Raw genomic sequence first — 14216 nt, forward strand, 5'->3', positions numbered from 1 at the left:
TTTTCAGGTGTATGTTGTGGTGGGAATTGCAGCACTGGTATGCACTGGCTTAGTAATAATGCTCGTTATTCTGAAGTTTGGAAGACACTCTAAGTTTGGGATGAAAGGTAAGGAGGGTTTTTTTTATACCTTGCAGAATTTTTGAGGGTTGTATGAGCTGATACTATAGGCTTCTGCACTTAGAGCAGTGAAAATAACTAGATTAAGTGCCATCATATCTAGTGTTTCATTTATTCATCAGGTAAGTAAGGGAAGAGGGAGATGTAGACAGAGTGTAGAATTTTGGAGCAAACACTTCTACTTCTCTTTTTTTCTTATGACAAATCCTATTTCTCTCCCTTCTGCTGCAAAGCCCCCTGGGACACTTCCTGGAGTAAAATATTACTTGAGTCAGTGTAGGCAGGAAGAAGATAGGAAATTAAATTTATTCTGATATGCGTTTGATTACAACAGTTTGACGAGAGTCTATGCTGTATGTAAGAGGTACTTCAGACCGTACTACAATGTCACGTTGAGGTCATAGATTCAAGGGGAAGGAATGACAAAAGTGGAAGGTGCAATTGCAGTGGATCCTGTCATTCTGAGGCTGACATGCATTTTCTTGAGCTTTTGTTTGTGTCTTGGGAAGCAGCAGCTGGAGAGAGTGCAAGTGTCCATATCCGTGTGGAAGGGGGAAATCTCAGCCCTTCCATTTATTCATTTATTCATTTTACAGCCAGAAGGAGGCATGTGTAACATGGAGGTGTCTGCAGCAACTCCATTACTGTATTATTTTACTGATATCATCAGTCTGGTGATCTGTCAGATATCATCTATCTGGTGATGTGGGTGAAATTGTGTTAAAAAAAAGAAAAATAAAATAAACACTTGCTGTCTTGCTATAAGGACTAGAAGGTGCTTTGTGCTAAAGGAGATGAGCTTTTGTTCTTAAGATGTGTAGATGAGAGTCTGTGGAGAGAGTGGTAAGTAATCTTTTGGTAGGCTCCTGTTAACTGCATATTCTTCCGCTCAGCTGTGTTTATGACGTAGTACCACATGACATATATATTTGTAACACTTACTTGCTCTTTACAAGTGCTCTTTTCAGAGATATCTACTGTATATTTGGCATTTCTGTATTCTGTTTAGAGGAGAGTTCCTGGAATAAATTAGATTTGAGCAGAGCAGAAATGTAGTGGTGCAGGTTCGCTTGCTAGCGTGGTAACCTTTTCTCTCAGCTCCTTCTGATATGACATAGTCTCTGCTCTTTGGGGTAGCGTTAAAAGAGGACAGTCATTGTTAAATACCCTGAATAGCAACATGGAGACAGCAGGATAGAGCTGCAGAGTTTTGGCCGAAGACTAGAAAAAACTGTCTGTGGCTGAACAGCAGTTCAGCATAAATTTTATTTGTGTCTGAAGCTTTTTGAATTGTGTTTAGAGAGCTGAAGTAGGTGAAAGCTAAGTGAGAGCAACAATGAGAAATGTCTGATGTTAGTGCTTTAGAACTGAGTGCTTGTTAGCTTTTTCAAAACTAAGTTTTGTACTTCAGGTACAACTTTTCTCACAAAAATAATGCTCTTGCCTGATCAGTAAGTTTGACCTTAGTAGTTTTTTGTTGCAGAATTGTCTATGTAGATCCTATTTCAGGAAGGCTACACTTTGGGGGAAATAACTATATGAAATTATGAAGAGGCAGCAACCTCATATACGGTGTTTATTTTGTTGTTTAAATTTGACCAGTGATGGTTAGCATGATCAGTAAAATGAGTTCACAGTTCAGGTACACTTCTTCAAAAACTGACCACAGGTGTAGTAATAGCGAAATGTCACTGTGAGCTACAAATAACTCTTGAACATTTCATTAGAAAGGAGTGACCTTCAGTTGTCCCTGAAGTGAACATCAAACTTCTCCAAAGTCCCAGAAACACTCTTTCCATTTATCATCGTTAGTATTATTGAATTTATATTAAAGCAATATTTAAAAACCTGAGATTAGAATACCAAATCAATATGTAATGCCCAGAGTAATAATAAAATATTACCTGCTCTGAAAAGCCTGCAGCGTAAGTATATATTGAGAATTCATAAATGGAGATAAACAGGCTGGAGTATTTGACCATGAGTAAAATAAGGCAAAAGTGAAGTGAAATTTTTGTGGTCAGTACTGATCAGTACAATACATTTAAAATGAGTACCTTGTAAATTCTGAATGAAAGGAATAAAAGCCAGCTACCTGTGAACTCCTTGAGTCATTTGCCATTGAATTCAGCAGCAGCAAAATTAGTCCCAGGTTAGCATACAGACACTGTGTTATAGTTGGTGGTTTAATAAGCAGTCTTAGTAGGGAATTGGGAGTAAAGTACCCAGATTGCTGTAGAAAATATTTATAAAATAAGATTAAAAAATACTCTTTTCAAATCTTCCCCCAAATATTAACTTATCTCTTGCATTCATGAGAAGGACCTTCCTGAGTTACATCAGGCAGAAATGCATGAAAGGCTGTGCTTTATTTTTCTGTTATGTTGTGGGAACACAACGCAGTTACCTCAGACACAGTGTCACTAAATGTCTCTCCACCCTTCTTCAGCAAGTACTTTGGAAAACACCAAAATAGTCGCTCAGTAACTGGAGCAGCGAAACTGGTACTCAGTGGTATTTTTCATGTAGCCATGTACATGGAAAAAAGTGTTCCACTGAAGATCAAAAAAAGAAGTGTGTAAATAGGCAATCAGCACTGTGCGTCCCATAGGAAGTGTCTCTATGTAAGGGATGGAATTTTTACCCCATTTCGGTTCACAGTAGGTAACTGCAGCTTCAGGAAGACATTGCTTTATGCCTCATATTTTTAAATGCCAGTTTATCCCATCTTTTGCATGGGCATCATCTGTCCACTTCTTAGACTGTGTCCTTGCTGAGTCCTTCTGCACTTAAAGAGCTTGAGTATGGTTGGAGTGTGGAACTGGCAGTGATGGCATCCCTGGAAAGAGATGCGGAGCAGGCAGTTGTACCCGAGCTATGCCGTATCAGAGCTGCCCGTACCTGGAAACACTGTATGTGCTGAAGAGCTGCAGAGGCTGCCACACAGCTCACGTGCCCCCATTGGTTTCTTTCCATTACTGTACTGAGCAGAAAAGAGTTCAGTTTGTATGACAGGGAGCACCAGATCCTCCGGGAGCTTCTAGTACTTTGGCAGTACTGATCAATCTCTTAGCAAGATCTGTTGAAGAGCTGTGTAAAAATGTCTTTTGGCTTCTCTCTTCATTTTGTGTATCTAAGATGAGGGGATGGCTTGGGATATGTTCATTTCACTTTAACCTTCCAAATTGTAGTAATAGGGTGGTTTTGCAGATAAGGAGGACAAGTAAAGCTTGCGTTCACTGTCAGTAACAAAGCAAAAATATTTTGTTTGTGATGTTCTGGATTCTGGTTGAAGTTGGGTTGCACCATACAAGGCAATTGCTTTAATTCTTGCTTTGCTTGTTTTCACTCTGTCTTTTAGAGCTAGAGGAAATAGCAGATGCTGATTATTAACTTCAGGAACAGTATTAGTACAGAATTGGTCTGTGGTCTGTGCTGGAGGAGGCTTGAAATAGGGTTAGTACAAAAAACCAATGCTGTTTTTTTCTGCTGTGTGGATAAACTCTCATGTTGTGCTAGACTTCCAGACTTGCATGACAAAATTCATCAGACTAACTGGTGAAACATAGTTCTCCCTAATTCTGTGTTTGTGTACATTTTAAACACTTTCTTATACAGGGTCTGCTGATAACAGCTTTGTGTGAAAAGCTGCTTTTGGTTGCTTGAATCTGGAGGTGAGATTTTTAGACCTTTGCAAGATGCTGCACCATAAATGGTGAAAGCTTCAGTTAATTTCTTAAATGTATTCATTAAGATTTGTGGGTTGCTCTTACGAAACACCTTGGCTTGCTTGCTTGCTAGAGGATGTGAAAGTGATTATGGTGGGAATTCACTGATGGCTGCCAACACAGCTCTTACCATTTTGTGTGTATTTCTGACTCCATCTAACCAGCTTATGAAACCAAAAAATAACAGGGGGGCTGGAGTAGAGAGGGCAGGGGAAGGTTTGTGGACTTCTTGAGAGGATTTGTGGAAAAATAATTCTAGTCCTGTTTTATTCTACCTACCCTGTTGAAAAATAAATGTAAATTAACAACTAGTTGCAATATAACCAACCTGATAAACAGTTTGCAAGTGTTCATATAGCAGTGTGCCACTAAGCATGAATGGAAGTATGGAGGAAACTGGTGGAAGATAAATCAGTGGATAAAGTTTGAAATAGCATAATTCAGTTAAAAGGATGAAAACATTTTTACTGATTTGAACTGTAGTAAATTTTAGTACAGAGTGTCCCTACTCTGGTAGCAAGGCAATATCCTTAGCGCTCCTTGCTTGCTAGGAAAGCTGGAAGTGATGTTATTGACAAGCATATTACCACAGCTGCTTTACTGTAGAGATGAACGAAATTTCTGTAGGTTTTACCAAAACCAGAAAGGAGGAGAGAACCCTCTCCTCCCTAAAGCAGCCCCTTCTGCCTTTTAAGAAGTTAACAAATAGGATCTGACAGAAGCAGAGGGAAACATATGTGTACTTAATCCCTTTGGAGTGAGAAAGGTTTTTCTGAGTATTTGTGTGAAGTTTCTGTCAGTGCTTTGAACTATGTGCAGTAGCACAAAACCAAAGTTACAAACTGAGTCTGAAATTCCCATCGTACCTAGGCAGTGCAAACTATCTTCTTGAGTCTATGGGCTTGAGCCTATGGTGCTTTGAAAGGTGCTTACCCTTCCTTCAGTGCTCTCTGAACTACCTACCGTGTCTAAACATTAAGTCCTGACTACAAATGCTTTGCCCCTTTCACACTCTTTCAAATCTATGCAGTTCACGGTACAGAAATTTGTCTTTCTCTAATCAGGTAATGAGATCATGTGGGTTGATTTAAGAAAGAAAACAGTGTCCCTTTTAGGACAAACACCCAAAATACTATCTTTCATTCAAGCACTTGCTAGCTGCTTGTCATCATTTTTGCGTGTAAGCACAGGATACTGTGCTCTTTAACCAAGCTGATTAAAAGTTATGAACACACCCATGGATTTTGCCTACCAAAGTCAAAACAGGGTATTTTTTCTTACTTCTTAATAGTTTTTTTCTCTCAAGTGATTTCTGTAACTTCTGTGCTGGGCGATTAGCTTCCTTGAAACCTTTTTAATTAAAAGCCTTGGTTATTCTAACAGGAGCACATTGATAATTGAGGAATATTTTTTCTTCTCTGTGTGTCACTCACTATATTGTTTTTGCTTGTAAACTCTTCTTACATTTTGCTCTTTGGTCCAAAAGATGGCACAGTAGAGGACAGCTTAGAACTCATCTTCACTTGTGGTGTATTTATCAGTTGTTTTTTTTTTTTTAGTTCGAGTAAGAAAAACTGTACAACTGCATGATAAAAGCCTCCTTACAAAGCAATATTGTTGTTCTGACACCATGCATCCATGATAACTTAAAGTTTTTAACCCTCTTTTACCAAAGTAATCATATTTACATGGTTTTAAATAAAATGCTGTCCAGGTGAGAGTGGAGTGTTTTACTGTTCTGTCTGAACATCACCATTTATTGAGGCTTTTGCGTATTCTTTTGGATATACCTTTAGGGTCAGCAGGAAAAATCTTTTCTATCTTGTTTGTCTGTAAGGATATAGGAAATGGTTGTATTCTCTGCTTTAACGTTTTACTTGACGCCATGTTGTTGTAGGAGAGAGGGTGATTGCAAGGGACTTCAGAACAAACCCTGCTTCATTCACATTGGTGATTTAAGAGTTCAGATTTTGGAGAGTTTAGATGACTAAGCGAGTGGTTTGAAGTCCTGATATGGCAAAAGGGAGAGCTGTTCTATTTATTGTTAACTCATGTATTACTACATGTATTGCTTAAGCAATTGAGTTGCTTATAGACTAGGAGAAAAATGAAATTTGGTTAGAATAGAATAGCTTTTACTCCTTTTAATTCTAAAGCAAGTCAAAAAGAAAAGGTTTGCATCTTCAGCAAAGACCTGAAGTTTGACAAATATGATTTAATGTTCAAATTGGTCTGTATTAGGCTTGCAGTGAGATCTTCCTAGACAATTTTGCCTTGTTTACCAGATAATTAAGAGGATCAGTTTGTAGCTTGGAAATATGCTTACGGCTAGACCTTCATCAAGTCACCGAAATCCTGAACTTTTTGAGTTTCCATTTGTACCTGTAGAAGTGATTTTGTCCTGTGTTGTTCCTACCCAAATGCTGATTCTGTGGGTGTTGATCCTTTAAAGTCTTTAGAACATTTCATTATTTAGTCAATGAGCAGAATATAAAAGAGGGATTAATTCATGTGAGTCAGTGTCGTAAGATAAGATGTTGAAAAAAATGAATGTGCTCAAATCTGCAGTATTTTTAGTGGGTAGACATGTAAAGGCAATGATGATATTGCTCATCTGAACCACACACCAGAAGCTATTTTTATTGTTTGGCATTGGCATTCCAGTCCCTGCAATCATGGGCGGATCATACAAATTGTCTGTCTCAGGTGCATCACTCATATAATGAGGGCAGTAATACTTACTTATCACATGAACATTTGGAAGATAGAGTTGTTAATGCTTCTAAGTACCTTATTTTAAAGAAGCAAATTGCAAAAGTACTTCAAAGAATGAGAGTTCTTGTGAACTGATCTGCAAAAGTCATTTTGTGTAAAGGATTTTACAAAGATCTTAAAATATTTAAGCCACCATTCTCTTGTGTTCCAAAAAAGAAGAGGTGTCTCTTAAGTCATTGTTTTGGGACCACACCCTATCAGAACACACTGTTAGGCATTTCTAGCTTTCAATTGTTAATATTTATTATAACAGCTATTATATATATTATTTATATAAAATTTTGTCTCTAGGTCTCAGCTTTCTGTTTCTGTCTGCTACTAGTTTTCCTGCGTCTGATGCTAAACTGCAATATGTGAGAGGAAAGTAGCTCTGGTTCTGTAGTAGGAACAAGCCAGTGGACAACATGCCCCACATATAACAAAGGATTTAGCGAGACATCTCAAATCTGAAGCTTGGGAATTTTAAATTATGAGATGGTGTATTTGACTATGATCTCCTTTGACTGCCAAATTCAAACTCAATTATAATGAGTGAGGCAGAAAAGGAGTTACTTACTACCTTATTGAGAGCTTTTCATGATTCAGACTACTATACTGATGGATATTATTAACACAGGAAAATTATCTGAGGCCTCATGTCTCTTATTAGTAAAAATATATGAAAAGCAAGTGTAGACAAGTACCTGTTGTATTCCACCCCCCCTCCCCCAAAAAAGTATAGAAGCAGGTAATGGGATGAAGGAGTGCACATGTATATGGTATGGGTGAAGTGAGATGAATTGAAGAGCTAGGGAGATGCTGAGTAGAGGACAGCTTAGAGACAAAATGGAAAGAGACTGAAGAGGAATGAGACCCATCATGGATGAAGTGGAAATGAGGAGAGCTGAAAATCATAGTTGCCAGAGTTCTGCCTTGGTATGGGCTGAGGCTCACAGGAATAGCACAGCTTCTAGATCAAGGTAGTGGCAGAAGAGAAGAGTCAGTCTTAAAGGTGTAGACTGCAGAGACCCACCCCTGTGTTCTGTCTACATCCACCTTTCATAGAATCATAGAATGGTTCACAAGTCTTTATTTATGGTTTCACAGGTCTTTATTTTACGGAGCTGAGTTTCTCTTTTAGTTTCTTATGTGCAAAGGCTGAATACTTACCTGCTTTTATACAAACTTTTGCCTACATATAGGTCATGCTATTTTTGTAATGCATTAGTTTGTGAGGGCAAATTGTGGTTTTGCCCATGGAGAATTTTAGAGAGAAATGAGACTGGACGTAGGAGGAAATAAGAGGATGAGAGGTGGGAGAGAAGGTGGGTCATAATTAGGTGTTTGCCTCTAATCGGCGTGTGATCAGGCACAAAGATGAGTTAGAAGAAGTATTCAGATATGAGGAGAGAATGGTAAGAAAGAAAAGGAGCGAAGAGTAGCAAAGCCAGCCGATGTTATTTATTTATTTATTTATTAGTAGCTCCAGTTCTCCAGTGCTTTAAGCACCATTTACTAGAAAGTACGTATGTGCTTGGTTTTGATCACCATTTGAGAAAATGTTGAGGCTAGAGTATTCTAGAAAATGCTAAAAACCAGCAGTTCTTAAGGAATGAGGTGGGAACCTGAAAGCAGATAAATAGAGGTCATTCTTGTGTCCTGGTTTTGTGTAGCGGCGGAGGGACTACAGTGGCAGCTTCTGTAAGATGGGCAGACCCCCTCCTGGCCAGGGCCAAGCTAATTGGCAACAGTGATAAAGCCTCTGTGACAGTGTATTTAAGAAAGGTAAAATAATTTTTTGAAAAGGAAGAAGAAGCAAAAACTCAGGCAGAGGGGCAGGGCCTCGTGGCCCTCACCCTCTGGCCTCTGACCAGGTGACCGTTTGGGCCCAACTTAGCCTGGCCCGCTGCAAGAGGTAAAGAGAGGAGATGTGAAGAGAACCTGAGAGGCGTCTGCCTGCCTGTTGTGAAGAACTTGTCTTGTGAGAGGAACGGCTGCAGACGCCAAAGTCAGTTCAGAAGGAGGGGGAAGAGTAATGCTGCTGCCAGCAGAGATTCCCCTGCAGCCCGTGGTGCAGCCCATGGTGAGACCGGCTGTGCCCCTGCAGCCCATGGAGGTCCACGGAGGAGCAGAGATCCACCTGCAGCCCGTGGAGAACCCCACGCCAGGTCAGGCAGATGTCTGAAGGAGGCTGTGGCCCATGGAGGGCCCGCTGGGGCACACAGTTCCTTGTTTTTATTCTTTCTCATTATCCTGATTTAGTTTTATTAATAATGATAAATAAATAGTTTTCCCCAGATTGAGTCTGGTTTGCCTGTGATGGTAACTTCAATGAACTCTCCCTGTCCTTATCTTGAACCTCAAGCTTTTTGTTGTAATCTTCTCTTCTCTGTTCTCTCAGAGAGTGGGGAGAGTGAGTGAAAAACTGCATAGCTTGGTCCTGAGTGGGCCTGAACTACAACAGCCTGGTAGAGATGAGGTCCATTGCAGGATCTCCAGCTAGAAAAAAGGCAAATATGGAAGGGGCTGCCAGCAGAGGTGCTGTCAAAGGTTGCTTCTGGAGGCTGTTCCAGCTTGTGCTGACGTGCAATTGAGTAGCTGAGGCTGGCAGGCACTCTCAGAATCTAGTCCAAGCCCATGCTCAAAGCAGGGCGAGCTACTGCAGGTTACTGAGGGCTCTGGCCAGCTAGGATTGAATGTCTCTAGGGATGGAGACTCCATAACCTCCTTGGGCAATGTGTGCCAGTGTTCAGTCACCATTACAGTATAATTTTTTTTTCCTTATGTTTGAATTAAATTTCCTCCATTTCAGTTTGTGCCCATTGCTGCCTATCCGGTCACTGGGCGTGTTGACTTACACTAAAGAGGAACAAAAAAGGGGTACATAAAGGTGTCATGTGGACAGAGACATTTTCTGAGCTATTCTGTGTTGCCTTTGAATACTGGCTTAATTGTAAAGACAGGGAAATACTGAAAGGCTACAGTCGACTGCATACTATTTACAGGATGTGACATCTTTTTTCAGGGAAATTATTTGGCTCAGGTGTGTGAGTCTCAGTTGAATAACACCATTGGGGATTACAAGTATGTGTTGCTTAGGACTTTACTCCACTCCTTTTACAATTCCTGTCAGATTTTATGTGAGTTTCCTTCCATTTGCATGCCTCAGCTTTCAAAGACTGATGCAGGGTTCCTCCTCTGATCAAGTTGCATTGATTTCTGTTAACAGCTGTGAAGTTTAAACCTTTTTATTTTTCATTTGTCCTGAGCTTGGGACAAACCATGTGCTTGTCCTGAATAGCAGATAATACAATTACTCGGATTCATAACGTTCTGTTTTTATATGCCTGGCTATGTTAGCTACTTACCAATTCTGTTAGCAGATGCTGTTATTACAGTTGGACTCCATTTTTTGTTTCGTTCCTGTAAAAGCGTTCAGTATTGAATTTTGCACAACAGAAGATTCACCATGGGCTCAGAGCCTGGCTGGCACAGCGCACTGTGCTGTAGCTCTCTTCACAGCTGTTGTCATTCTGCTTCCTGCAGTGGAGGCATATCTTTTGAAGTAGCGTGGACAGAATCACAAAAAAAAAAGAAGATTTGTGTAAGTGTGTTCCAAGCAAATATGTGTGTCTAAAAAAGCCTCACAAACGAAAACGGCTGAGATTGAATATGACTTGTAAAGTTTTCTGATGCTTATTTGAACTTTGCCCAAATCAGGCAAACTGCTTGTTCTTTCTTGCCTGATTTTGCAAAAACACTGAGGAGTAGCCTTTTATCAACAGCTTCCTTTAATGCATCTGAAGATGCCTTTGTTTTGTTTGTATACTCTCATGCCATTAGACTCTTTGAATCTGAATATTTGGGAAAAGCATCGAGAATAGATTTTTTTTTGCCACGTTCATGGCCTTTCTTTTTTCAGAATTAACAAGAAGTGCTATAAAGCCATTGTTGTAGCAATGCTGTTGCTGCTTAGGAAGAAATGAGGAAGTACAAAAGTTCACAGGAATTAAGAAAAATTAAGACAAAAGGTAGCCAAGCTACTTGAGTATCTAATAAAAGGAACACTTGTGGCTTTATTTCAGTTGTGGGCAAAAGTTCAAATAAGATTGTTTTGTTTGAATGAATGGGTCCTTTTTGTATCTCTTTTTCACACACACACACAGATGCATGTTTATCATCTCCCAGGATTTCTATAACCTGGGAGCAGCTTTGTGAAATAGCTGTTGACACAGCCCCACCACTGCAGCCTGTGAATTCCCCAAGGTGTTTTCTTTATGGGTTGCTGAACACACCTTTTCCAAGTGACTCATAGATGTTCTCAGTTGTTCTCTTCCTGGAGATACTGTACCTCCCCACTGCTTCCCCACTGGTGCGATGTAAGTGTGCCTCTCTGCCTCACAGTGGCCACTTAAACGTGTTTACTTAAAACATTAGGGCTATATTCAGTCCTGAGCCTGCATGACAATCCTGTGTAAGGATCGGAATAATATATTATAAATAATGCCTTTTTTTTTCCATGTATAAGTGATAAGATGAAATGGGAATGGTCTTCTCTGGTTCAAAGTCTCTTTTTGTGCTGCCCTCAAAGCTTGTTTTCTCCTAACACCTGTTCTGTAACCTACGTAAAAGTCAGAATTGCCTTTTAAAACAAGAATCTCCTATGCTCTCTTCTTTGTCCTCTGCTCTGTTTTGTTACATTTAATGCTATTCACTTTGCGAATACCAGAAACCAGGAAGAGCTGATAGCACTTCCTGAATGGAATTGAGAAACCAGATCTAGCAAACTGAGATCAGTCTTACTTCTTTGAGAATTTTTTTTTAAAAATTAAGGCCAGGTTCAGCATCTTTCTGGTTTGTTCTCTCTTATTTTTTGTAGCTTCTTAAAAAAGGTAGTGGGATGGGAGCAATGTAACAAAGTCCTTTATAATGAGGTAAAATGAACAAACTATTTAGTAACTATTATTTATTCTAGGCTAGTTTTATTCTTAGTGTTAAAGGTTAATGCCTCTGTTTGTTCAACTACCCAGTGTAGCTGAATGCCCTGGAGCACAAAGTGGAGTAGTGCAAACATGCAAGAATTATTTCTAAAATGTCCTTTGTGTGTCCCTGATAGATGACAAACTGTTTATTGTGAAGATTCTCTTCTTCCTGGCAGTTTGGCCAGCCGGTCTGCCTGTGGTGCTCTCCCCTCTACCAGCCCCTTTCCTTCTTGCCTGTTCTGAGCACTGATGGTATGATAATACAGAGCTGGTATGTCCCAGAACTCAGACGTTTTCCCTCAGATCCATTTTGGATTTCAAGTGCATCATCCTTATGGAGTAACAAGGGGAAGAAGATAGCCTGTGATTGTGAAACAGTCTTTACATTGCCACAACTCCCTGCAGAGAGTACATGGAAGCATGGGGGAGTTAATTTGTAACCCTTGTGAGGAGTGCCTGTGTCCATGGATTTGCCTCCACATTCGACAGGGCCAGCCCCAACAAGGAGAAATGCCCTATATTGATGGTCAGGTGAGGTCCCTGCTGACTGGAAAAAGGGAAACATTGCACTCATTTTCAAAAAGGGTAAAAAAGAGGATCCTGGGAACTACTGAGCTGTTGACCTCACCGCTGTGCTTGGGATCTGATCATGGAACGGGCCCTCCTAGAAGCTGTGCGGAGGCACATGGAGGACAGGGAGGTGGTTTGAGACAGCCAGCATGGCTTCACCAAGGGCAAGTCCTGCCTAACCAACCAACCTTGTGGCGTTCTATGATGGAGTGACTACATCGGTGGACAGGGGAAGAGCTACAGATGTCATCTACCTGAACTTCTGTAAGGCCTTTGACATGGTCCCCCACAACATCCTTCTCTCTGAGTTGGAGAGATACGGATTTGATGGGTGAACTGTTTGGTGGATGAGGAATTGGTTGGATGGTCACATCCAGAGGTTAGTGGTCAAGGACTCGATGTCCAGGTGGAGATCAATGATGAGTAGTGTCTCTCAGGGGTCTGTAGTGGGACCAGTACTGTTTAACCTCTTCATGAATGACATTGACAGTGAGATAAAGTGCACCTTCAGCAAGTCTGCAGATGACACCAAGCTTGAGTGGTGCAGTTGATTCACAAGAGGGACAGGATGCCATCCAGAGGGACCTGGACAAGCCTGAGAAGTGGGCTCATGTGAAACTCATGAGGTTCAACAAGGCCAAGTGCAAGGTCCTGCATATGGGTCAGGGCAACCCCTGTTATCAATACAGGCTGGAAGATGAAGGGATTGATTGCAGTCCGGCTGAGAAAAACTATGGGGTACTGGTGGATGAAAAGCTGTACATGAGCTGTCAGTGTGCGGTCACAGCCCAGAAGGCCGGTAATTTCCTGGGCTGCATCAAAAGAAGTGTGAACAGCAGGTCGAGCGAGGTGATTCTGCCCCTCTACTCCACTCTTGTGAGACCCCACCTGGAGTACTGTGTCCAGCTCTGGAGCCCTCAGCACAGGGAAGACATGGACCTGTTGCAGCGAGTCCAAAGGAGGGCCACGAAGATGATCAGAGGGCTGGAGCACCTCTCCTATGAGGACAGGCTGAGAGAGCTGGGGCTGTTCAGCCTGGAGAAGAGAAAGCTCTGGGGAGACCTTGTTGCAGCCTTTCATTACCTAAAGGGGGCCTGCAGAAAAGGTGAATTTTTTTTTTTTGCAATGAGGTGGTGGAACAGTGGAACAGGTTGCCCAGAGAGGTGGTAGATGGAAACATTCAAGGCCAGGTTGGATGACGTTCTGAGCAAACTGATCAAGTTGAAGATGTCCCTGGCTCCTTCCAAGGGGGTTGCACTAGATGACATTTGAAGGTCCCTTCCAACCCAAACTTATCTATGATTCTACAATTTTATGATATGGGCTTGTAAAGTAGGAGAAATTTTAGCTTTGGTTCTCCTTGAAAGGCATTGTGAGTAATTCAAACTTGGAGAGAGTCCTTAAAAATCAGTGAATTGAGTTAGAAGAACCCTTTGTTTCACCTGGGAGCACTCAGTCACAGGAGCTGATGGCACAGCTGAAACATTTGTTACCAAGGAGCTTCAAAGTTTGTGGCCTGATCTCTGTTTTGTGGTGTAATCTCTCTATGTTTTGTGCCCTTTCAAAAAGTTGCATTTCTGTGATTTGTAGGAGTAGACAGCAGCAGAAATGTACCTCACAGAAATATTCCTTTTTCCACAATAGTGTCTGAACTGGAATTTCTTGACATGTCTTATTTTTGTTTTGGAGAGGGCCATTGCAGTGTTTCCTCCCATGACCTCTAGAGCTGCACTGTTATCTGTCCTTTTCCTGTGGCGTGTAGGGATGGGTAGTAAGAGCAGCCCATATTTTCAGTCTTCAGCTGGCTCTGATGTGATTCCTCATTTGTTGAAGGTCTCTCACACTCTAGCTGCTTGAGAGTAAAATTTAAAACTGGCAGACAAATTCCATGTTTGTGGCTACCACCACCTAAAGATTTCCACCCATTGCCATCCTCTTGGAGGTCTCCTGTGAGCTTTCACAGCCCTCAGTGTCTTTGGAGAGCGGTAGACTGCCTTACCTGCTAAATTTATCTTTTTCTGTGCTTCTGACTGGCTTCTTGCCAGCTAGGCAGGCGTTGTAAC

General features: G+C 41.1%; 1 protein-coding gene across 3 annotated transcripts in view; it reads left to right on the forward strand.

Annotated features, from left to right (window-relative positions):
• The window catches only part of NTRK2 (neurotrophic receptor tyrosine kinase 2), a 210728-nt gene that overhangs the window by 59580 nt on the left and 136932 nt on the right, over nt 1-14216 (forward strand). For all 3 annotated transcript variants that reach the window (XM_086769955.1, XM_086769956.1, XM_086769957.1), the window contains exon 11: nt 8-107. In XM_086769955.1, coding sequence (XP_086626081.1) covers nt 8-107 — 100 coding nt within the window. The remainder of the gene's footprint in view (nt 1-7; nt 108-14216) is intronic.

Source organism: Chlamydotis macqueenii, chromosome Z (assembly GCF_036417535.1).
Source record: "Chlamydotis macqueenii isolate bChlMac1 chromosome Z, bChlMac1.mat, whole genome shotgun sequence".
In the NCBI taxonomy this organism is placed as follows: Eukaryota; Metazoa; Chordata; class Aves; order Otidiformes; family Otididae; genus Chlamydotis; species Chlamydotis macqueenii.